General features: G+C 39.5%; 1 protein-coding gene across 3 annotated transcripts; it reads right to left on the bottom strand.

Moving 5' to 3' along the window:
• Positions 1 to 1,188: 1,188 nt before the first annotated feature.
• Positions 1,189 to 20,599, bottom strand: GMFB (glia maturation factor beta). 3 transcript variants are annotated; one of them, XM_036273217.1, is made up of 7 exons: positions 20,499 to 20,599; positions 13,029 to 13,125; positions 11,263 to 11,312; positions 10,365 to 10,414; positions 9,804 to 9,889; positions 8,155 to 8,228; positions 1,189 to 3,912 (listed from the first exon to the last, which is right to left on the bottom strand). In XM_036273217.1, exons 1-7 carry the CDS (start codon positions 20,499 to 20,501, stop codon positions 3,901 to 3,903), a joined length of 372 nt encoding a protein of 123 aa, XP_036129110.1. In that variant the 5' UTR covers positions 20,502 to 20,599; the 3' UTR covers positions 1,189 to 3,900. The 3 variants fall into 3 exon arrangements, with proteins under 3 accessions (XP_036129110.1, XP_036129101.1, XP_036129106.1); XM_036273208.1 differs by having other exon boundaries at positions 1,189 to 5,093; XM_036273213.1 differs by lacking the exon at positions 1,189 to 3,912 and adding an exon at positions 4,091 to 5,093 and having other exon boundaries at positions 9,804 to 9,886.
• Positions 20,600 to 25,549: the final 4,950 nt, after the last annotated feature.

The raw sequence follows: 25,549 nt of genomic DNA on the forward strand, positions 1-25,549 counted from the left end.
AGGCACTTCTAGCTAACAAAGAGCTGTGGCCTATTTGGGTCTGGCTTCTGCATTACAGGAAGGAACTGGCCAAAATATGGAGGACCTAACATTCCAGGGTTAGAGAATCTATACTTAATTGTGCAGATAATAGAGACTGTCTCCCTCCCCCGCCCCCACACACACAGTCTCGCTCTGCTTTGTCTGGGCACTACAAGGTGGCTTTTGGATACAACCTAGGCATTCTGCTTTTTCTTTCCATCACTGGAAAAGAGGGCTACCTCAGTAGGGAGCTTTCATGTAGCCTAGGAGCAGATTTCCAGCAAAGGATGAGAACTCTGAAAACTCCTGATGCTTGGCAATAAGATCTAAATCTAATTGGCTCCCCAACATAGCTAAAAATATACTGTACAAGGATACCATAGCCACTCAGGGTGTGCCCTCATGCATGAGGGTGGGCCCAGGCTGTAAGATGAGTGGTTACAAATGCTTTCCATTTTGAAAAGTGAAAAGGGCAAAAAGACAAGGAAGATGAAAAAACTTAGGCACTGCTCAAGTAGCTAAATGGCCAACTTTGAGAAATAAGGAAGACATGTTTCCCTCTGGACAAATCTAGTGAGTGTCTTAAAGATAGGAAGGCATAGCCCTGGCCACTTTGGCTCAGCGGTTAGAGCGTCGGCCTGCGGTCCAGAGAGACCCGGGATCGGTTCCCGCTAAGGGCACGTCGTACCTGGGTTGCGGTTTGTCCCTGGTCCTGGTTGGGTTGTGCGGGTGGCAGCCACCCAATGTGTCCCTTTCACGTCAATGTTTCTCTCTCTCTCTCCCCCTCCCACTCTATCTGAACAAAAAATGGAAAAATGTCCTCAGGTAAGGATAAAAAAAAAAAAAGGAAGGCATAAACTACTTTCACAACCATAAATATACTGTGACTACTACCACACATTCAATCATTCAATCACAAGACGTATGTGGCAAAAACTATGTAAGTATTGGTGAGTTTTATTCACTCAACAGATACCTATGAAACACATATCATGTAGAACAGACTATCATAAAGGCAGGATGGGTCTTCCTTGAATGTTTAATACACAGTGATAAACTATACTCAATAAAAGAACCTTTATTTTTATTTCTTAGGATGTATAGAGTGTCTCTAACATCTAGTTTTCTCTTTGAAAACAAAAGTTCATCATTTGAAATACAGTCCTCAGTTGCTACAAATGAGTAATTTTAGCATCAGACCAGGTTTTAGAAAATTTTATAATCTCATCGTATTTTCTCTCCCTATCCTGCATTGCCAAGTGATTCCCATTTATTTTGCCTCTTCGTTTCTCAGGATAAAGTAAACTGCTGCATCTGTGTGGCTCACACAAATGCCACAGTTGCGCCAAAGGGGAGAGGCGGCGAGTAAAAAATGAAAAGCTGGAAGTCCTTTCATGTTAACATTTTATTTAAACCAGTACAAGCACCATGCTTAACAGAAGACTGTCCAAAATAAACATGCAATATGAACTAGCAGAGACTGAAACCACAGCTTGAGAAGTTGTGTCAGTTGTTGATTTTGTTAAACGATGACAGGAACTGTTAAAATTCACAAGACTAAACCATTTCTGTTTCGAGCCTCCTGAATGAATTGGACCATCTAAATCAGCGGGCACTGCCCTGGCATGTTAGTGATACCAAACAATATTCAAGTAATTATATGTATATGCATTATATTCCAAAAAGCAAGAAAACACAGTTTCTATCATAATCTTAATGTAGTTGTTTTAAATATTACAGGAACATGATTACTGATTTGAAATGTCAAATGGCATAACAGGAAACAAATTTCTCAAGAATATTCAACTTGGGACCACTGGTTTTAAGTGGCCCAGATGATTTACATTCTTCCAGAAGTATAAAATAAGATTTGTCCAGAAATGTGTGAGACATGTCTTCACATACATTTTAAAGGCTCAAATTCTGAAGATTCCAGTATCATCAGTCTATTGAACAAATAGGGAAAGCAACTGTACTAAGAATATTTGAATTGATAAAATACGAGTTACTCTCTGCTTCCATGAAATATCACCATTTAAACTCTTATGAAAATATCTATTCATCACTAGTCCATATTATGGAGTAATGACATTGCTCAGGTTTTAAAGCAGTCCCAACATTTTTGAAGTACACCTTCACTACTATCTACGTGTGGGGAATAAAGACAGCCACGTTTATTTTGGCAACAAACTCCTCTGACTGGACATTTTTAGTTAAAGTGTCAGATCAGAATATAACTAACTTATGGCTACATTTGACTCCTGAAAATAGGAGATAAAAAGAGAGAAAAGTGCTGACAGATATGATGCTACAAAGATTATTTCATAATGATAAAAAATTTAGCAACACCCTCTTAAACAAGAGTATGTTTAACTGCACTAGGCATTTAGTAAACTTTTTAGAAATAGACAATTTGAACACTTATTTCAGAAGTCAATTAAACAAAAACAGTCAGTCAACTAACTTTTTTTCCTAATATAATTGCTTCAATACTAGAACAAACTGTTTTGATCACCATTCAAAACTCTGACATTTTGGAATTTCAGCACGGTAACCTGAGGACAGTTTTCATGTCATTTACATTGTCACAAAAGCCATACTAAAAATGTGCTGTGATTACTAGCTGGTACTATTTTGACAGCATTAGATTGCTATGCAGAACTTATGCAAGGCCAACAATTTGAAAACTAATGCTGATTTAGAAGACCATGAAGGAGGTTCCCAGGAAAAACTGCTGCCAAAATGGAAAGATTAAGATTTAAGGCTGAATGGGAATGGCTATACCAGAGTTATGGAATGTAAAAACTGGGGTTATGAAATCTGGAGTTACTATTTTAGAGAAGGCAGAAAAAGAGATCAAATAAGAAATGTACTTGTAAAGAACAGTACAAAATTTGGTTAATGGAAGGGAAATTTACATAAATGTCTGAGAGAACTCTAGAACATGGGATTTGTAAATCTCCCTATAAAAAAGAATAAAAAAATGTTTACTGATCCCCTAACCTCAATCTATTGCCATGTAAAATACATGTTATCGATAAGAAGCAGACAACCTAAAAACAAACATGGTTTATCACAGTTCTTTGCCTGTTAGAGAACAGGGGAACTAAGAGTTCTGTGTATGGAAGTCAATATTATTTGACAGTATGGAGGACTTTCAAAACTAAAATGAGCAAGACAAAATAAGGAACCTCATTAAAAAATACATTCTTGCAGCATTAGTTTCTCTTATTGCTGTGAACCAGGTGAAACAAATCTAATTTCCTTCATTTAAAACATTAAGAACACTCTTGGATTACATTAAATTCACTTGGATTACATTTGCATTTCTGCAGAACTATAAGGGTTATTCTCCAATACCAAAATAGCTGTTTAAAGAATTCTTAAAATTCCTGGGTGATGTTTTCTCTCTCTGGAAATTGTAATAAAAAATCTTTCCCATTAATTAACCAAAACAAATACCTACTCTAGTACTTCCTCATCTCCAAGTAATTTCCTATTGCTTCCTGTTTCTAGATTAGTGATGCCAAACAATGTTGAGAAGATGCTCTTCTCAATATTGTGAAAACTCCAACTATTTTTACCTCTTTGTTAAAGTTGGCACAAGAATCTAAAAAAAAAAAAAAGACAAAGACCATATAAATGAAAAATATGCCAATACAAAAAAAAAAAAAAAATGCCTTTGCTAGTTTTAAAATGACTAAGATATTCTTGATATAAGAATTCACTCACCAAATGTGGTTAGTCCTTAGAGTCTCAAGATCTTTTTTCTAATTAATGTCAAACAGTCACTTACTTGTTTGCTTTTAAAGTACACTATATATTAGAATTCTTGCTTTATGCCAAGGGTGCCATCATCTAGCAAGGCAGGTGTCCGATTTAGAATATTTTCTGAAATTCAGGGTATAAAATGATGAAATTTCTATCAATGTGTTAATATCATTAACTATGGCCAAGGTTTTAAGGTAAGTAATTTTTTTCCAATGGCACAAAACTAATCACAAATATGCCCAAAATTATAACTCTCAACTGCCACACATTTACCAATGCAAGCATTTGGAATTTTAAAAATATGAAGTTGATTTTATTACAAATTATAGATGCACACATTAGAAAGTTGTTTTACTTGGACCCTTTACAAAAGTATTAATTTTGCCAAATCTGGAATATTGGCAGTGTAAAAGTCTTAAACTAACTTTAAAGCTAATAAATCAAAGGCACAGTATTAACAACTTTAAAATAACTAGTTTTCACAGGACATTAAGAGGTGCTTTGTAAATAAGGTATTATTAACCTAGATTCAAAACTCTCTAGAAATGACATAACCAAGAATAAAGCCCTTGATTAGTTACAACCCATCAATTCCTAAGATGCTATTTTCCATAAGAATAGTTATAATTATAAAATCTAACTCCCAGACCTTAAGAATGAGCGACTGATGAACCAAGTTTCTGGACTTGATCAAAAAAATATAGGAAACCAAAGAAGGGATAGAATTGATGAAAAATGTACTTGTAATGCAGGTTACACTATAGTAAATTATTATTCATGGCTCAAAATTGGGTCACTCAAGTCTCTTACCCCAAATTAATTTCAAATTTTTGACAAGTGATAATATGCTGTTTTTATATATAAACTGCTAATATCCAGTATTTGTCAAAAGGAGGCAACTGTTGTCTATCACAATACCCACTTTCCGATGGTGTCTGCAAATAGTAACAAATTCTTAACCATAAGTTATAGAAATTAGTCACAAGAGTGCAAAAAGTCCCTGGAGAGTAGTCCAACTAACTATTACAAATATAAGGAAACATTTTACAAAGTTTCATTACTATGAAGATGATTTCCTATTTGTTCAAACTTTGAACAAATGAAGATTTTCTTTACTCAGGAAACAAACTGTAAGTAACAGTGCATTTTTAGGCATAAATAAGTATTTATGTCTGGTTCCAGTATGGTCAGGTTAATACATAAATACTTTAGAAACAGAGAACTTCACATTAGTGGAAAAATCCAAGTTTCTCACGTAACCATTCTTCAGTTAGGTCTTCAGTATTTCTTATTTCAAATACCTTAAGGAAAAAAACTTAGGTTATACTCTGATACTCTCAAAAAAATATCAAACACATTATGTATCTGAGTATTAAACACCAAATTCTCATTCCTTTCATATTGACCATGATTTAATCTGTGTAAATTAGATATACTGTTGGGAGGTACTTTTTAAAAACAGTAAGTACTCGGTTACCAAAGTATACCAATTAAGATGGCATAAAACCAAAACTCTCTTATAAGTGAGCAATGCTATAAATCTCACCCATTAAAAGAGACAACTCAAGTACATCAATCAGTTAGGAGCTAAAAGAACATATGCTGGTCCCCCATAACTGGAGGAAAGAGCTGTAGACTATGTTGATAACGATGGACTGGAGGTCCACAGCCACAAATCTCCAACAAGAATCTACAAATACACAGGCCCAGAAAGTACAAAGGCTATAGAGAGAAAATGTAATACAGCAGAAAGAATGGGATTTGAAGCCAGATGTGAGTTTGAATCCTAGTTCTGTCATTTATTATTACATAACCCTGGACAAGTCATTCATCCTTTGAACCTCAGTTTTCCCATCTACAAAATAGGAATACCATACCACCATCAACCTCACAAGGCTGTGGTGAGGGTTCAATGGGATTATTTGTAAAATAACAGAACTAGTTCTTAACCACTCAAGGCCCTACAGCAACTCCAGGGAATTCCTATGGTACAAATGAGGAAAAGTAGTGTCTATATGTTGGTGTATCAATAACAATCACAAAATTACCATAAGACAATGGGGCATTTGAGATCTTGCTCTCTGCATATGTGGTCAAATAAACTCATAAAAATTTTAAAAAGAAAACTTATATTGCCTGGCCAGGGTGGCTCACTGGTTGAGGGTCGACCCGTGCACCAAGAAGTCACTGGTTCAATTCCCAGTCAGGGTACATGCCTGGATTGTGGGTCCAATCCCCAGTGGGGGGCAGGCAGGAGGTGGCCAATCGATGTTCTCTCTCATCAATGTTTCTATCTCTCCCTCTCCCTTCCTCTCTCTCTCAAATCAATAAAGAAAAAAATATTTTTAAAAAAACTTATAAAAATAAAAGGGTTAGTGTACACACAGCCACTCATCTCTGTTAATGCCAAGCTCCAAAGCAAGATGAAGACTAGGGAAAGTGGATTTGGCCTGGCTGGCTTTAACAACAAAAAAATTATTTCCCAAGCTGACAGATCTTGTTGTCTGGCAAGGCAGCCCCTCAGATTCGCCTCTAACAAATGTGGAACACTTACTTTCCCTTCCCTCTGACCTTGGTGACCTCCCCCTCCAGCCCATGTGGCCCTGGACGCTATTAACTCCTTAGTAACATGTGACCCAGTTGACACCAACTTGACTGACACAACCTGACTGGCCGAGAGAAGCAGCTTAATAAATCTAAGAAACTTCCTCAGGTGCCATTTGCTCCTCACTGGTAGGGAGTTGAATGGGCAGAACAGCTAGGAAGCGTCCCATCTCCATTGACAAGCTCCCTGCCCAGGGACTACACCTGGTCTAAGACAGCAGCCCCCAGAGAAGCAATCAAGTTTCCATTATTCTCAGTCACTCAAGATTACTCCTCCCTATTACCTAATTCGATTTCCACAAATCAAATCTTCCAGGCTAAAGCCATACTCCTAACCCACAGCTTCTCCATGAAACTTTGTCTCTCTTTGCCCCTTCTCTGAGAGAAGGCAGATTTAGGAGAGAACTGCAGGGTTGAAATCCAAACTAGCTAAAAATTAATCTACCAAACACATTCAGAAACAGTAGATGGGGTAAAAGTTCAAAGATGAATCCGAGAGTCCTGAAAGGAATTAGGAATCCCTGAGATGCAGAAAAGGGAGGCATGTCAATGGTCTCCCCATTTTACAAGATGAAAAACTGAGGACTAAGCTGGGGACGACTAGGAGGGTTCTACAGGCACGAGGCACAAGTGTCCTAACACCGCTTAGGATAGCAGTAATGCCCAGGCGCCAGCTGCCCTACCAGGTTCCAGGGTGCACAGGAGGGCTCCGCCCACCAACTTCAGCCCCACCCCCTAGCTCCTATTGGCCCCGCCCCGCCCCTCTATGCCTTCAGACATATAAAACTCCAGCTGACCTCCAATCACCGTGGGCCTGCAAGCGCCCACCCCAGCAGTGGGGCCTAGAACGGGTGGTGTCATCCTAGCCTGGACGGACCCTTCCTCCATGGCCCCAACTGCCACCTGCCACTTCCCCCGGGGCTATGATTACAGCGACACCCACCATCCTCCCCTGCCCAGCCTGCCACCCAAGCCTTCCCGGTTACCTCAGCTTCTCCCCACTTCTTGCTGCTTATATTTTTAATGTGATTTCTTCTGATGAACTTATAATTCCATTCAAAAACACACATTTGGTTCAAGACACATCATTCTATTTTCAACTAACAAGAAGCTTTGACTAATTTACTGCTCTATTCTAAATAATGTTCAACTGCATAAAAATATTTAACTCTTCAGATTATTTTAGCTATTACTCTGTGCAGTAGTCCCCCTTATCCTCAGGGGATACATTCCAAGACTCCCCGTGGATTGCCTGAAACTGTGGATAGTATGGAGCCCTATATATACTGTGTTTTTTCCTATACATGCGTATCTTTTAATTTAATGAAAGCACTTTATGGCTTCTCTTTGGCATAGCTGAACTGTCAGTACCACTATCCTTTCGCTTTGGGGCCATTAGTAAGTAAAATCAGGGTTACCTGAACACAAGCACTGTGATACCTGGACAGCAATCTGATAACTGAGGCAGCTACTCAGGGACTAACAAGCAGCCAGGGTATACAGCTTGGATAGGTTATACACTGTATACATTTTGCTGGACAAAGGCATGATTCATGTCCCGGGCAGGATGATTTCATCATGCTACTCAGAAGCGTGTGCAATTCAAAACTTACAAATTGTTTATTTCTGGTATTTCGGACCATGGTTAACCATGGGTAACTGAAACTGTGGAAAGTGAAACCACAGATGGAAGGAAGGGAACTATTGTATTTTAAGTGAAACTACTGTCTTAATAAGCAAGTCAAATAAAAATACCACCTTGGTTAGTTCGGCTGTTTGGACTAGCTTATTCTTACTCCCAGCATACATCATCTGTTGTTCAGGCTTACATCCTGGAAAAAAGAGATTTTGTGTAGAGATGAGACTTATTTTGAAAAAGTAATGGGTTTTCACTATTTACTTTTAAAAATAATGACACATTTAGGATTTCTATGCTTTCAAGTTTATAAAAACTTTAATCTAATGTGATTTAGAGAGGCCTACTGGCATACTGTACAGAGACATAGCTAAACTACAAATAAAAAGGCTTTAGGTCAGCAAATATAAACGAAGCTAGAGCTCTGTAGATCTTGACTTTTAGATCCTTGCAAACACTTAAAAACTTTTTAGCATTTTCTTAATTTTCACTTTAAATATCAAGTCCAATTTTTTTAAATCCTTACCTGAGGGCATTTTTCCATTTTTTTGTTCAGATAAAGTGAGAGGGAGAGAGAGGAAGAGAGAGAGAGAGAGAGAGAAAGAGAGAGAGAGAGAGAGAGAGAGAGAGAGAGAAACATCAACGTGAAAGGGACACGTCAAGTGCCTCCCGCACGACCCAACCAGGTCCGGGGACAAACTGCAACCGAGGTACGTGCCCTTAGTGGGAACCGAACCTGGGTCTCTCTGGACTACAGGCCGACACTCCAACCGCTGAGCCAAACCGGCCAGAGCTCAAGTTCAATTTTATGGATGCCTAACACAGATATGATTTTGGGACGGTGATGGGTCGGTAGGGTGGGGAGATCAGCCCTTAAGAAAAGTTACAGATTACATATTAAGTTAAAAATATACTGCAGTATAATTAAGTTCTAAATAAATGATACAAATAACAAAGTTTAGAGAAGAGTTCATGAAGTAGAGATTTTACTGTGGGCTTGAAACAGGTGGCACTTGGGGTTCTGGTGCTAGATACCTTAAATACCAGTAAGCCATTTTAATATCCAATGTAAGCTACTCTGGGACTATACTCAAAATTATAGACATATTATGTGTAAGTACTATTTTAAAGATAAACATAAATATATATCATGATTATACACAAAGTTCACATACTTAGAAAAATATTTAAAATATCAGAGAAATGTACTTTTGATATTTTAAAATGTCATTATATTACAAATTCCTTAAAATGTATGTACGTATGATCTGACCTAACAATTACACTTCTAGGAATTTATCATAAGAAAATAAGCAAGTTCTAACAAATGATGCTTTGTAGTAACTTATTTCTAGGGATGCATTCACGTGCACATGCATGCGCACACACAAGTCAACTTAGGTTTATTCAACAGTTTTCATCTTTAAAACAATCATATAGCCCTGGCCGGGTTGGCTCAGTGGTAGAGTGTCATCCTGTGGACCAATGAGTTGTGGGTTCAATTCTGGCCAAGGGCATGTACCTTGGTTGCAGCTCATCCACAGCCCTGGTCAGAGTTGTGCAGGAGGCGACCAGTCAATGTGTCCTCTCACATCGATGTTTCTCTCTCTCTTTTTTTCTCCCTCTCTCCCTCCCTCCCACTCTATCTGAAGATAAACAGAAAAATATCCTCAGATAAGGATTAAAAAAACTCATAAAATTTGTCCAGTATAAAAAATGTTTTATTAATTAGATTAGCGCAAATATGCACTATTTAAAGAAATTTACTTACCAACAGGACTTGAGAAAATAAAACAGAGAGGATATGAAACTCTTCCATCATCATGTTGATATTTATAACTATAGACAATGAAGGTTTTTCTCAAGTTAAAGAAACTAAAATTACTGCTCTATTTGAGACCAGTACTTACCAATAAAGTTTTGAAATACAAACCTGGGGAGCTGGTGAGTGGTAAATTTCTAACATACCCATTTAGGCCACACCTTCATTATTCATTATCTTTCCACAAATTTATAATAGTCCCCATGATAAGTTATAAAATCATATAACCTCTCAAAAATAAATGTATTAAAAGTATAGATTTATATGGATTTTAAAAATATTTCTCATTTTTATTATAAACAAGTAATAATAAATGTAATTTAAAAATACATCAACTTTTCATTTTTCTTGGTCTAATATGGGCATACATATTTTAATTTGACTGTGATCATGATGTAGAAGAAAATTTTGTTAAATATGTCTTCTATAAGTTGAAAAATAAACTTCATAAATAAAATTCTGACCACTAAAGGAAAAAAAATCTTTTTAAAAGCACTAAGAAAAGGATATCGAGGTTGTCGTTCAGGTAGTTCATCTTTAAGTTCATCTGGTGAAATGCCCTGGCATAATAAAGAAAAACAACTTTTAAATAATTTTAAACCTATATCCTTAAGAGATATACCAAACATTCTACTAATAGGTATAATAAATACATAATCATACACCACAACAAAAAATTTTTTTTTACTAAGCTGCACACAAGCTGAGGTTCCTGAACCCTCAATCTAATGAAAGCCTACCCCAGCCCACTCGGTTCAGTTGCTAAACATGGGTCTGAGAGGCACAGTAGTCTGTGTTCTAATTGTCAGAAAATAGGGAGATAAGCCAACCCCTCAGGACAAGCAACATGTCTGATTTGGGTGGGGGGGGTGGAAGTGGAGTTGATTTCTCTTTTTCTAAATTGATTTTAGAGACAGGAAGGTGGAGAGAGAGAAACAAACATCGATTTGTTGTTCCACTTATTTATGCATTCATTGGTTGTTTCTTGTATGTGCCCTGACCAGGAATCAGTCCCCTGGACCTTGGTGTATCTGGACAATGCTTGAACTACCCAGCCAGGGCCAAAGTTAATCTCTTTTCTTACTTAATTTAACAAACTAAATATATAGGGTTTTAGTTTTTATTTACTGGCCAAGCAATTTAGAGGCAAGTTATAAAGTTGACTCAGTAATTACTAGACATATAGCCCTAACTTCTATTATTTGTTACACTGATTCATTATTGTTTTAAATAAGTTCATTATTCATTATTGTTTTAAATTTGCGAGACAAAGCACTACAATATAATTAGCACATGTTTTTCATGAATAAGCATGTATTTAAAAGTATAGAACTCATTTCAGAAGTACATATATCTTTTGGGCAATAACTATTTAACTACAACACTGTATTTAGCTGATCAAACAAACCTCAAGCTCTTCATCCAGTACCACCAGGCGTTTATCCTTATCAATCTTCACTAAAATAAAAATATAGTATGAGTAAACTGTAATTCTAATGTGACCTTGATCTACCCAACCCCCAGTTTCAGCCACTTTTTAGGCATCTAAAACTAAAACATCAAGAAACACAAGCATAAGAAAAACTCATTCAAAGGACCTGGAGAGTATTATGCTAAGTGAAACAAGCCAAGCAGAGAAAGATAAATGTCACATGATCTCACTTATTTGTGAAATAAATGAACTAAACAAACTGTTGAACAAAATTAACCCAGAGACATCGAGGTGGGGTAGAGACTGACAAGCCTCAGAGGAGGGGGGGCTAAGGGGGGAAGTGATAAACCACAGAATTCACATGCATGTATGCATGACCAATGAACATACAGACAACAAAGCTGGGAATGGGGCAGGGGGGAAGGGGAGGAGGGTGTCAATGGGGGGAAAATGAGAAACATCTGTAACAAAAACAAATTCATAAAAAAAAATCATTCACAGTTTTAGTTCATGGTCAATTAGCTAGCTTAGCTTTTCAAGTAGTCAGTATTTAAAGCTTTTACCCATAATTCCCATCACTTACTTTGCTTATGTAGAACTTTATGTCAACTCCTTACATTTACTATGTTATGGAGAACTTTGTAACTCAAATGCAACTTCCCATACAATAAGGAAAGGTCTGAAAGGCTGACTGTGACTGAGCTTAGTCTATGTAACATGGTTAGCACCTAAGGAGGAAGTAAACCAGGAGTGAGGATAGAACAATCGTCAGATTCCCAGCTTCTCCAGAGTCAGGGTTTCATGGTGCAGTATGAGTACAGGATTGTGATATCTATATTCAGTTATATGAAACATAATCCAAAGTCAAATTTAAATGTGTTTAGGTAATTTATGCCTTTATTCTTTTCCATCACTCTGAAAAGTTGGCCAATTTTGGTTTTGCACTAATTTCATAGTAAATCCTGTGAAATACAATATGATCTCAAATAGCTTTTCCTTTCTGTATCAAAATGGCACTGAGACATATTTTCACTTTTAAGGTCTGTATTCCTATGTTGCAGTATTTATTTGTAATAGAACCAGAGCTCATGACAAGTTGTCACCACCTCATTAATTCACATCTGCCAGATGTGTTTGCTAAGCAGAGTCTATACACTTTTACATGTTCCCCTCCTCCTTCATCTTTCTAAATTAGTACCCACATATTAAATATTACCTAAGAAAATAAAAGAAATCTGCATAACGTCAGATACAGCACACAATGGGAGAGGCAACATTCAAATCATTCTTTCCATTGTCAGAGTCAGTGACGCTTAAATGTGCTCTCCATGAAACTGAAGTTTGAGTCTGGAACTGAAATAAGGGTGCAAAATCACCTTGAACACAATGCTGAACTTTATTTACCATTTTAGGTGTAGGCAAAGGTTTCTGTTTGAGAACAAATGGCCAGGCTATTTTTAGTCCCCTGAGAAGTTTAAAGGATAGAGATGGACAGGTCACTATAAATGACCAAATAACCAAGAAGATAATCTCCAATGCTATGTAGGTTAGTGGGGGGGGAAGTAGGATATTAGACCTCTGTTTTTTAATATTAGCTGTTACTTATTTTTTTAACTGATCTAAAGAGGGGGGATTAAAACAGGAGGAGGTAAATTACTTTCTAAGGGTTCAGTTTAGTCAGTGTAGCAATAAGATTAAAGCAAACTAACACCATGTAACTGAAGCAATCACTTTTAACTTACTTATAATGGCAGCATTGTTCGTTTCTTTGCGAAAACGAAACTTTCTCAGTTTTTCCACTAAATCTTCAGCAACATCACAAACCACCAAAGACTCACTCTAGAAAAGAAAAAAAAAAAAAAATCATGTATAAAAGGCCATGATTTCAATATATGTATATGTTAAAAGTTATTAAACCTATACATTAAAAGAGGTATAATGACATCTACAAATGTCACAATTATGTGAAAGCATTAACGTGAAACACATGAACATTTAAAGAGCTTTTGAATCTACCAACCTTTTATATCCACATTATACACATTTGTTCATCTTTTATGTAGGGTATACTTTAACTTTCTCTTCAGCTTATAAATATCTCACAAAACTAGACATATATTAATGTGCAATTCTGTAGAGAAAGGGAAGAATGTGAGGAAAGTGCAGAAAGAAAAGAATAATCATTTTATTGCACTTAGAATTAATAAGACCTTGATTCATTTTCAGGTTTCACAACTATGAAAAATATACAAGGAGCCCTGGCCATTTTGGCTCAGCAGTTAGAGCGTTGGCCCACAGACCAGAGAGACCCGGGTTTGGTTCCCGCTAAGGGCATGTACCTCGGTTGCAGTTTGTCCCCAACCCCGTTTGGGGTCGTGTGGGTGGCAGCCACTCAATGTGCCTGTCTCACATCAATGTTTCTCTCTCTCTCCCTCTCACTCTATCTGAAGATAAATACGAAAATGTCCTTGGATAATAAAAAAAATAAAAAATAAAAATAAATATACAAGTAAACAAAGGTATGAAAAATAAGTCCTAAGAGTAAAGATGAATAACATATATATCTTAATGACTACAGGGATTTAAAAGAAGGAGTTGCCCTGGCTGATCTGGCTCAGCGGTTGGAGCGTGGGCCTGCAGACCAGAGAGTCCCAGGTTCGGTTCCCGCTAGGAGCACATACCAAAAAAAAAACAACAAAAAAAACCAAACAAACAAAACCTTAAAAACAGGAGTTATTGTAAAACCAGCTGAAACAAATATAAAACTAAAAGAAACTTTTACAAATTATGAAAAAAATATTTGAGACTTTTCTCCAGAAATCTGGCAAGGAAATGATCAAAAGCACTCTTCTTTTAATGGTGCAAATGTATTAATGATTGCAAACATGAGGATGGAAATCTTTCTTTTTTTTTTTTTACTGTTTAAAACTGTGAACACATAAAAGTAGAGACTAGTATAGTGGAACCCTATGTACCTATCACTCAGCTTCAACCAGCATCAACACATAGCCAATCTTATTTCATCTGACACCCTCAGTACTGCCCATGGACTGTCACACAGCAAAGGCCAGAAATCATTTCAACTGTAAATATTTCAGGATGTATCATTAAAATAACAGCATGTGCCATTAAAATATAAGGGCAATACCATTATCTCGACTAAAAAAGACTAACAGTAAGTCCAGTCTTAAACATTCAGATAGAGTTTAAATTCCTCTGTTTTAAGGTTTTACTTTTCATGTTGATTTAACTGAGTCAGGTTCAAAAAAAAAAAAAAAAAAATCATGTATTTTGCTTTCTTTTCATATATAGCTCCCATCCCTTCTTCAAGAAAATCAAAATCTGAGACTAATGCTAAATACATATGTCTCATTACAATCCAAAAGGATTAGGGCTTCCAATTTTAAGCTAGAATAAAATTTTAAAAGCCTGTTTTTTTGAACCTGTGTTGAGTAAATGAAAGCATAGGTTAAAGCAAAAGATGGCTATCAATTTTTAATTGTCCACTGAATTCAGAACACTGGTAATATGTAAGGTGTGATATACTACAGGATATGATATTATACAGTTAGAAGGTACATCCCACCCATAGGTACTATCCAATCAGGCTTCTGTATGAGCCATGTCTGTCCATCCTTTTAGTTGTCTTTAGAGAAAGAGATACTAAGTCCTATGAAGCTTCCTGAAGGTAGTATTCAACCCTAGTCTATTTTTTTCTACTTTCCAAAAAAGATATAGAAGTCAGAAGATGACAATTTCCATTCTCTTCTCAACCAAAGGTAGAACCCACTAGTGAAACTAATAAATATTTTAGATTTTTGTCTAGGCAAGGATCAGTTTATCACGAAAGTCTTATCTTCCAGCTCTGATCCCCAGAGCTGCTTGAGCAATCCTGACATTCTAAGGATCAGAAACCAAGTAGGAGAAAAAATGCTACGATTTAATTTATATAATTTTTGTGTTTTTGTTTTTGCATTTGTACCCCTCCCAATACTACAAGGCCAAAAATTTCTTCTTACAAGCTAAAGAACCCAGGCTCAGCCAATTCTAATTGCTTATATTTAGTAGAAGCATTAAGAATGAAAATAACACCCTGCAAACAACTTTATATAGAAAATTAACACACAGAGTTAAATGGAGAATTCAGTTCCAGTGTGCATTTATTGGTTTATCTATACAATGAACATTTAATGAGTGTCAGCACCATGCTAAATTCTAGGGATACAACCATATAAAATATATAGTCATGAACTGCATAACCATATTTCATTTAACAACTTACTACATATACAATGATGATCCCATAAGAGTACAGTGGAGCGCTGAACAATGCCTATGGCCTAGTGACTTCTTAGTGGTTGCACAATGCATTAGTCACATGTTTGTGGTAATACCGGTATAAACAAACCTACTGTACTGATCGTCATACACAAGTATAGCACAGTTATATATAATACATAATACTTGATAATGATAATAAAAGACTATGTTGTTATTTTAGAGTATATTCTTTCTACTTACAAAAAAAAAGTTTGCTGTAAAACAGTATGCTGTTTTTATGCTGGCAGCAGCCTTAAACATCTTGTGTTTACAGCATCTCTTGATTACATCATTTTCTCTTGTATTTCATGTTGTTTTAGAAATTTGGTGCACCCTTAAGTGTACAGTAGTGTCCTAGGCCTTCACATTCACTCACTGACTCACGCCAAGCAACTTCAAGTGTTGCTTGCTTAATTCTGTAAATACCCTACACAGATATGCCACGTTACCATTTTATCTTCTTTTTTTAAAATAGGTTTTTATGTGTTTTTTTTTCTTTATTGATTTTTTTTAGAGAGAAGGGAGAGGGAGAGAGAAACATTGATGAGAGAGGACATCAATTGGTTGCCTCCTACATGCCCCCCACTGGGGATGTGGCCCATAACCTGGGCGTGTGCCCTGACCAGGAATCAAACCAGTGACTTCTTGGTGCAGGGGTCAACACTCAATCACTGAGCCACACCTGCTGGGCTTTTTTTCTTACTTTTATTAGCATTTATTTTATTCTGAACTTATTCCCAGGCCATAAGTTTTGTTTTCTTCAGTTTCTTCTGGGATATCTTTTTCTTCTGTGCAACCCCCTCTTCTGGTTTGGGAACAATCTGCTGTTGTTCAGTAAGGATCATCTCAACATGGCAGGGAGAGCTCATGTGTGGGTTAATTGCCCATAAGCTCTGTAAGTTCTGCACTGCATCTTGGGAGCTTTGTTCACCCAGATGTGCTCAATGACCAGAGAATCTATGTGCTCAATGACCAGAGAATCTACATCTAAACCCTTAAGCTCAGCATTACTCTCTGCATTTTTAAGCACAGCAAAATGTCAGCACTCTTTTGGGCCACTGACCTTGTGTCCAGCCCTACTGTTTGGCCTAAGCACCCCTACCAACTCCACCATTGTAGGGTGGCACACATTGCTTCTGCAAAGTGACAGCCTTCAGATACTTGGTAGCTTTGCAGATATGCATGTACTTGATGGCCTGAGAAGTTTCTAAAGTGTTCTTTTTTAATTTTTTTCCTCACCTGAGGATATTCCATTTATCTTCAGATAGAGTGTGTGTATGACAGGGAGAGAAAAATCAGTGTGGGAGGGAAACATCGATATGAGAATGACACATCGATTGGTTGCCTCCTGCACTACCCCGAGCAGGGCTGGGGACCAAACCACAACCGAGGTGCGTGCCCTTGACCAGAATCGAACCTACAACTCTTTGGTCTGCAGGCCGACACTCTAACTGCTGAGCCAAACCAGCCAAGGTTCACAAATGTTCTTAAAGAGAACACAAAAATTTGAACCTCTTGATTTGCATGATTTTATGGGGTTTTCTGTGTCAAGTGAATAGTGAACCATTTTCAGAGGTCACCTCAGACCGCTTATGGAAAGAGCCCATTTTATCTTTTATATCATGTTTTTACTGTACCTTTTCTATGTTTAGATACACAAATACTTACCACTGTGTTACAACTGTCTACAGCATTCAGCACACTAACATGCTGTACAAGTTTGTAGCCTAGGAGCAATAGGCTGGTTATACCTCATAGCCCAGGTGTGTAGCAGGCTATATACCATCTAGGTTTGTGTAAGTGCAGGCTATGATGTTCATGCAACAACAAAATCACCTAACAACACATTTCTCAGGATGTATCCCTGATATATATGCCTATAAATAAAAAATACAGACTTACCCTCAAGGTGCTTATAGTTTAGTCTACTAGAGTACAGACTTATATAAAAAAAAATCAAGCAAACAAGTATCTGTGATAGAGTTAGGAAGGAGAGACATAGGATGCTATGAGGTTTATGACTAATGAAGAACATCATCGTCGCAGGAGGCTTGCCTGAAAAAGGCATTGGAAGAACCACAACTACCTATGCAAAGACACCTTGATTAAAGTGAGCATGGCACATCAAAGACAATGAAAAGCCAGCGTGACTCAAGCACAGAAAATAAGCAGAAACATGGTTCAAAAGGAGGTTGGTAGGAACTGGACCGCATAGGGCCCAGTAGATGATATTTAGTATTTTGGTCTCTATTTTTGAGCAAAGGGAAGCCACAAAGGTGTTTTAAGCAAGGTGGTAACAGAAAACATGATCAGACCTGCATGCAGGAAACAGGCAGAGCCAGGATGAATAGAGCAAGACTCGTTAACTGACAAGACTAGGTCAGGTGAGATGAAAAGCAGCTTAGAAAGACTGATGAGGATAAAGAGAAGTAGGTGAATTCTGCTAATAATAGTTAACATGTGTTAAACACTATGAGAGCCCGGCCAGTGTGGCTCAGTTGGTTGGGCACCATCCCATGCACCAGGAGGCCAGGGCATATGCCCGGGGTTGCAGGCTCCATCCCCAGTAGGGGTCTGCAGGAGGCAACTCATTGATGCTTCTATTTTTCTCTCCCTTTCCCTCTAAAATCAATAAAAACATCTTTTACCTGGAGAGTATTATGCTAAGCGAAATAAGCCAATCAGAGAGAGACAAATACCACGTGATCTCACTTATTTGTGGAATATAATGAACAAAATAAGCTGATGAACAAAAAAGACCCAGAGATATAGAAAGGAGTACTGTTCAAACTGACAAACCTCAGAGGAGAGGGGTGGGGGAAGGGGCGAGATAAAACTAAAGACCTTATATGCATATATGCATAACCAATGGACATAGACAACAATGTTGGGGGCTGGGGTGGGGGGCCAGGATCGGGAGGAGGGTGTCTAGGGGGGAAAAAAGAAAAACATCTGTAACAAAAATAAATAAATAAATAAATATTGCTAAAAATATAAATAAAAACATTTAAAAAATAATAGGCAAAATAAACACTATAAGAGAAACAGTATGCTGTGTCTTTTACATAGGTCTGCCTTTATACTCAAAACAATCCCACGAGATAGGTATTATTATACCCATTTTGCAAGAAACTAAGGCTTAGAGAAGTTAAGTATCTTCCTCAAAATTACATAAATAGTGGAGCCAGGATTCACTCCAGGCAACCTGACTTCTAGCCCACTCATGTCCTAACCACTACAAAGGAGCTGGTGACAGACTGGATATTGGGAGGGGTGAGTTAGGAAACAGGTTACCAAGATGATTCCTAAGCTTCTCACTTGTGTTAACAGACTAAATAGTACTACCTTTCACTAATTTAAGGAACACTGAGGAAGGCCAGATTTGAGGGGAAAGAGCATGAATTCTATTTTGGACAAATGAAGGTGGCTTTGAGGAACTCCAGTGAGGAAAAGCTTTTCAGGGGACGTTAACTAAATAATGGGATACATAGATCTGGACTGGATCTCAGGAGCTAGGTCTGAGATACATTTCACAAGCCATATGCTTATAGGTGGTAACTGAAGCTGTGAATGTAGGTAAGAAAGGATGGAAAAGGAATACAGAATAGAAAATGAAGCATTGAGATAGAGCCTAGGACTCCTTCGTGTGATGTCCAGGGAATGAGAACAGTCTGCACAGGACACAAACGGACCAACAGAAGTAGGAAAAACAGGAATTCTGTATCCCAGAAGCCACAAGGGAAGAGAATGCTTCAAAGAGGAAAGAGTGGTCAACACCATAAATTGCAGCTGAGAGATCAGGAAAGATAAGAATTGAAGAGTCCCCTGGATTTTGTAACCATAAGGAGATCTTTTCGATGGAGGTGGGTTGAGAAATTAGTGGGAGGTCAGAGATAGGTCAATGGGATTTTGTGTTTTGTTTGTTTCTAATTAAAAAAAAAAAGAGCATATTTAAAAAAACCTGACAGGAAAGATTCAGAGGATCTTTTCTGGGCAACTAATTTAATTTTCCATTTAAAAACATTGTTTTAAGTTTTTTTGTCTTTTTTTTTTTTTTGAAAGGGAGGAAGAGAGACACATGATGTGAGAGATACATCGATGGTAGCCTCCCAGCGCACCTAACTCGCAACCTAGGTATGTGACCCCACCGGGAATCGAACCCGCAGCCTTCCGGTGCAGGGGAGGACGCTCCATCCAAATGAGCCACACTGGGAAGGGCAATCCTCCACTTATTTTTGAGCGTGGGGTCCAAAGCAAGCCAAAGTCCCTAGGCGCAGCAAAACGAAAGATCTTTGCATTCACTTTATTGCCAAGCGCCAAAGCCTTGGGTCAGAGGGTTCCCAGCTGCAGTCGTAACCGCAGAAGCAGACAAGGAGACTCCTTGGCGGCTGGGGGGGGGGGGGGGGGCGCGGAGAAGACAGCCGCGGCCGGGCCGAGAGAATGGAATCAGAACGCGAGCCAGCCCTCCCGGCAAAGGCCGCCAGGCGGACGGGCTCGCGCCCGGGGCCCTGGCACAGAACCGCGTCTGGGGGAGCCCTCCGCTGGGCCGGACCCCTGACCCCTCCGGCACCTCAGCTCGGGCGCGGGAACCCTCCATCCCGAAGGGCCCGGCGAGGATGGCCACCCCTACCGGCCGCACCTCGGTCCCAGGGCCCGCCGTGGGGAGGGGGAGGGTCGGCCCAGCCCAGCTGGAGGACGCTGCCCTTCCGCCGGGCGGCAGCAGCGGTGGCCGGCGGCGGCCAAGTCTCTGGCAGTGGACACCAGCCAGCAGCCGGGGCGGAGCGGCCGCCGACCCACCTGGGCGCTGCCCGCCGAGACCGGCTCGGGCAAACAGGAAAGCCCAACTGGCTGGCCCAGCCCTCTGTCCCCCACCCTTCCCGGCGGCAGCTCACCATTTTCCTTCCGGCAGTCAGCAGCCTCTCGCCTTCCCTCGGGCCCCTTTAAGAATGGCACCGCGGCCGCCTCCCTTCCTGCCCTGGCGCTTGGCAGAGCCACCCCCAGCGATCAACGCGGCCGTGGCGGTCGGCACGTGACCGCGGACGGTGGGGGGCGCGGCTCAAAATTAGCCGGACGCGGTTGTTTGTACGTTCCTGCCTGACTGCGACTGGACAACCGTGCCAAAATCACTCTTAAAATTCAAGATCAATATAATTCAATCCAATCCAATAGAATTTTATGTATCAGGGTTTCTCAACTTAAGCATATTGACATTTGGAGTCCAATAATTCTTCACTGTGGGTGGACTGTCCTGTGCATTGTAGGGTGTTTAGTTTGACAACCAAGAATGTGACCAGATATTGTTAAATGTTGCCAGGAGGCAGGGGTGGAAAATCACCCCCAGTTGACAACCACTGTTACAAATGAATGTCCTGAGTTCTGGGCCACAGAGTAAGTGCAATATTACTTCCCAGTGTCAGCTCAGTTGCAGCAGGCTTCAGGAAGCCTCCTGCCACTTACTGTATACAGATGACAGAAGCCCGACATCTAAGACCATGAGAATTTTTTACTAGAGGGACTTAGAAGTTCAATGGGTTCAAAAGGTTAGGTTCTGCTTAGGTACTATAAGATTTTTCACAATTTCTGTCGTTTATGGGATCATACTGAAATGACACATTCATTCCATTCTTTCGTGAAATGACTGCCTCAAAAAGTTTGAAACGCAAAGTTACGATGCTTATTATATTCCTACTGGCATCTCCAAAACAGAGATAAATGTTCCCTCCAGGAAATAATGTGGGATATAGAAAGGCCATATAAAATCAATAAAAGGGTCGGCAGCTGCAAAAATATATATATAATGGAGATAGTGATTTTTTAAAACATGTTAATACATTTTTCATTTCTCTTATGAAATCCTCTCCTTGGTTGGCCAGGAGCATCTATCAGCCTCAAAGGAGAAATATAACTGTGATGTTGGGAATGCAAAAAAAAAAAGGCAGCTTTTGACTACCAAAATAGGGCTTTGGAGTTCCAAGAAACACAGTAGTCTTGGAAATGCCAGACATTTCCAAGAGAGAAAGGTTTTATAAAATTTTAAAACCCAAACCTTGGCAAAATTAGAAGTGTCATTTAGTATATGCCATATGGTAGAGAAAATGGAGGCTATGACATAAGGAAAGTACCTGCTGAGTGGGAAGGAGGGAAAGTCCACTCTGGCCTGGTAGAGGGTGGGACAGAGCTTGAATAAAATGCAGCAGGCAGTGCAGCTGGTGGTCATACCCAACCTGTTCTGGCTGAAGTCTCAGAATGGGGGGCAGGGAGGGACAGTAGAAAAGCACTCAAATAGATGTGGTATTGGGGAACCTGCAGAGAATTGTTAGTGTACTCCTCTAAGGAAGGGGAGAGGCCTTGCATTTGGCTCTGCACCCCCTTGAACATGACTCAGGAACAGTAGTGTTCAATGGCAAAGGTGGCCTAGTTTGGTATCCGGAGGTAACTGCAGGTTCTCAGTGGCCTACAGGTGATGTGTGGGAGAATCTACATATTCATAGTATTCCCTCCTCAGGAAGTAAAGTCGGAGATGGTGAACAATCAGGTGAATCAGTGGAGCTAAGCGGTCATAGTGCATTAAGGCTTTACAACTAGAGGTAAATGGCTGGAACTCTGGGTCTCAGGAGTGGTTGCCAGCCAGGGCCACAAAAGGCCAGATGAAACCTGCTTTACTTTACTGAGGACACTCACAAGTATTGTGCAGAGCCGAGGCCTCATTTTCCCAACCCTACCATGAGATCATATGAATATTCAATATAGAAGGTTTCCCTAAAATACCATCTTAGGGAGTAGCAAGAGAAGAGGGAGGAAAGAGAGGAGAGACTAAGAATTTTCCTGCAAGAGACCAGTTATCCAAAGGGGCAGTTAAACTCGAGGAGAATAGGATACCTTTAATTAATAAATTTAAGCTCACTAGTCTCCCATTGTCCTCTCTCTCACTTTTCCTCCCTTCTACTACTCAGTGGGATAAGGATTCATGAGCAAAACTAAATCATTTATAGATAATAAAGAAGAGCCATTCTTTTTGTTCATCTGAGTTATACATTTTACAGTCTAATATAGATACTTTGGGCTGCTAAGTTATCTCATGGAGAACCAACCTTCCTTCCTTCCTTCCTTCCTTCCTTCCTTCCTTCCTTCCTTCCTTCCTTCCTTCCTTCCATCCATAAATATGTGTTGAGCTGCTACAAGACATATGTCAGGTACTGTAGGCACACACATCAATTAGGTGTCATTCCTGCACTCAGAGAGCTGGGGTCCCAACAGGCTATATAAACTAATGAGCAGATGCTTTCACCAGGATCAGAGGAGTTCCATATAGATCCACACTGGATGCTGCTATAGGAGAGGCCTCTCCTCAGAGCTTGGGAAGAATTCAGGAAGGCTTCCCAAAGAAGGGAGATTCAGAGTTGAGTCCTAAGGATAACTAGAAGTTTGGAAGGAGGAGGAGGAGGAAAGAAGGGTTTTCAGGCAAAGAGCATATGCACATACCTGTAGTGATTAATTTCATGTGTCAACACGACTTCTCCATGGGGTGTTCAGATTAAACATGATTTCAGAGTGTGTCTGTGAGAGTTTCTGGATGAGATTAGAATTGAATCAGTGCACTTGACAAAGTAGATTGCCCTCCCCAATATGGGTGAGCATTGTTCAATCCAGTGAGAGCCTAAATAAAACAAAGGTGGGGGCCTGGCGGGTTTGGCTCAGTGGTTAGAGCGTTGGCCTGTGGTCCAGAGAGACCCAGGTTCGGTTCCCGCTAAGGGCATGCACCTCGGTTGCAGTTTGTCCCCTGCCCTGGGTTGTGCGGGTGGCAGCCACTCGATGTGTCCCTTTCACATCGATGTTTCTCTCTCTCTCTCTCCCTCTCTCGCTCCCACTCTATCTGAACAAAAAATGGAAAAATGTCCTCAGGTGAGGATTAAAAATTAAAACAAACAAACAAACAAACAAAAAAACAAAGGCAAGGGAAGAAGGAATTTTTTCCCCCAATTTTTTTCTTCCTGCCTGCTTGCTTGAGCTGGAACATTGGTCTTCTCCTGCCTTTGGACTGGGATTTATACCACTGACTTCCCTGGTTCTCAGCCTTTAGTCTTGGATTAGAATTACACACCACTGTCCTGGATCTCCAGCTTGTAGATAGCAGTCTGTGGGACTTCTCAGCCTCCATAATCATGTGAGTTAATTCTCATAATAAATCAATCAATCTCTCTCCCAATATCTATCTATTTACTTACCTACCTTTCCCCATACCTCTTCTTCTGGAGAACCCTGACTAATACAATGGCCAATTCTGAGATCTAAAAATAGCTCTTTGCACGGATTTTAAGATGCATTTCTCCCCATATTTTAATTTCTCTGAAGTCAGGATGCACCTAACAATCCATGACACCTTACAATTTTGTTCTTGGTGATAAAGGTGAGACTTAAAGCACCCTAAAGTGAGTGAAGTTCACGTTTTGGGGTCCCTCGTTTGCATGGGGCCCTTCCAAGTCCTTATATTTAATCTGTATTTGTAATTTTGTGTTCAGTCTCTTAGAATGGGTCCCCCTAATGGTATGAGCTTCAGGCCTTGTATACCTGCATCCATCTCTAAGGTATCTAATGTATTTTTAGAAGATTGGTAACTCAGTAGGTTGATGATTAATATTTATAGGGGACGAGGGAAGGGGAATGGGGATGAGTGGTGAGAGATTTAGGATCTAATTTCAGTGAATGCTAGCTATATCCATTCATCTGGTGGAAGAAACCAGAAACTAACTCCTGCCCCTCTCTCATGCCCCAATCCAACCCATAATTAGGTCCTATATACTTCTCTTAGAGATTCTTAGTTCTCCTTCAAACTCCTTTTTCTTCTATAAGTAATAAAACCCTCCATTCTGAACAAAGACAATTTTCCAGCCCCCCTTTCAGTTAAGATGGACAAAAGGCTTAGTTTTGGCCAATGGAATGTGTGCTGTATCCTTAGAATTTCCTTAGATTGAAGTGGAGTCTCATTCTCTCCCTCTTTTGCTTCTCTCCTGCTAGCAGGAATATGGACATGATGGCCAGAGCTGCAGCAAGCATACTGGACCATGAGGTGACCTTAGGATATGAAACTACATAAAACAAAATAGAAGCCTGGGTCCCTTGCACTGTGGAGTACTATATCAGTCCTGCATTACCTACCTCTGGACTTTCACTTGCAAGAGAAAAAAAATAATTTCAAGTAAGATACTGTTACTATTTTTTTTTTGTCACTCAGTTAAAATAATTTCCTATTTATAATCCATTTCACTGCAAGTCCTCATCACTATCCTAATCAGAGTTACCAATATTTCTTACTTGGAATTTTAAAAGAACCTATTAATTGATATCCCCATATTTACTCATATCCATCCCAGCCTCCTACCAATGAGCTTTCTATACAATAGCCAAACTGATTGATTAAAAATGCAAACCAGCCCGGGCCGGTTTGGCTCAGCGGTTAGAGCGTTGGCCTGCGGTCTGGAGAGACCCGGATTCGGTTCCCGCTATGGGCACGTACCTCGGTTGCAGTTTGTCCCCGGCCCTGGTTGGGTCGTGTGGGTGGCGACCACTCGATGTGTCCCTTTCACATCGATGTTTCTCTCTCTCTCTCTCTCTCTCTCTCTCCCTCCCACTCTATCTGAACAAAATATCGAAAAATGTCCTCGGGTGAGGATAAAAAAAAAAAAAAAAAAAATGCAAACCAAATGTCATTCCCTCTACTAGTCTGCCTGAGCTGCTATAATAGAATATCACAGATTGGATGGCTAAAAGAAAATAATTTTCTTATAGTTTTGGAGGCTAGAAGTCCAAGATCAAGGTGCCAGCAGGCTTCCTCAATTTGCAGATAGCCACCTTCTCACTGTGTCCTTACATGGCCTTTTCTCTGTATGTACATGCATAGAGAACAATGTCTTTTTCTTTTTTATTTATTTTATTTTATTTTTAT

The sequence above is a fragment of the Molossus molossus genome, unplaced genomic scaffold (assembly GCF_014108415.1).
Source record: "Molossus molossus isolate mMolMol1 unplaced genomic scaffold, mMolMol1.p scaffold_m16_p_1, whole genome shotgun sequence".
In the NCBI taxonomy this organism is placed as follows: domain Eukaryota; kingdom Metazoa; phylum Chordata; class Mammalia; order Chiroptera; family Molossidae; genus Molossus; species Molossus molossus.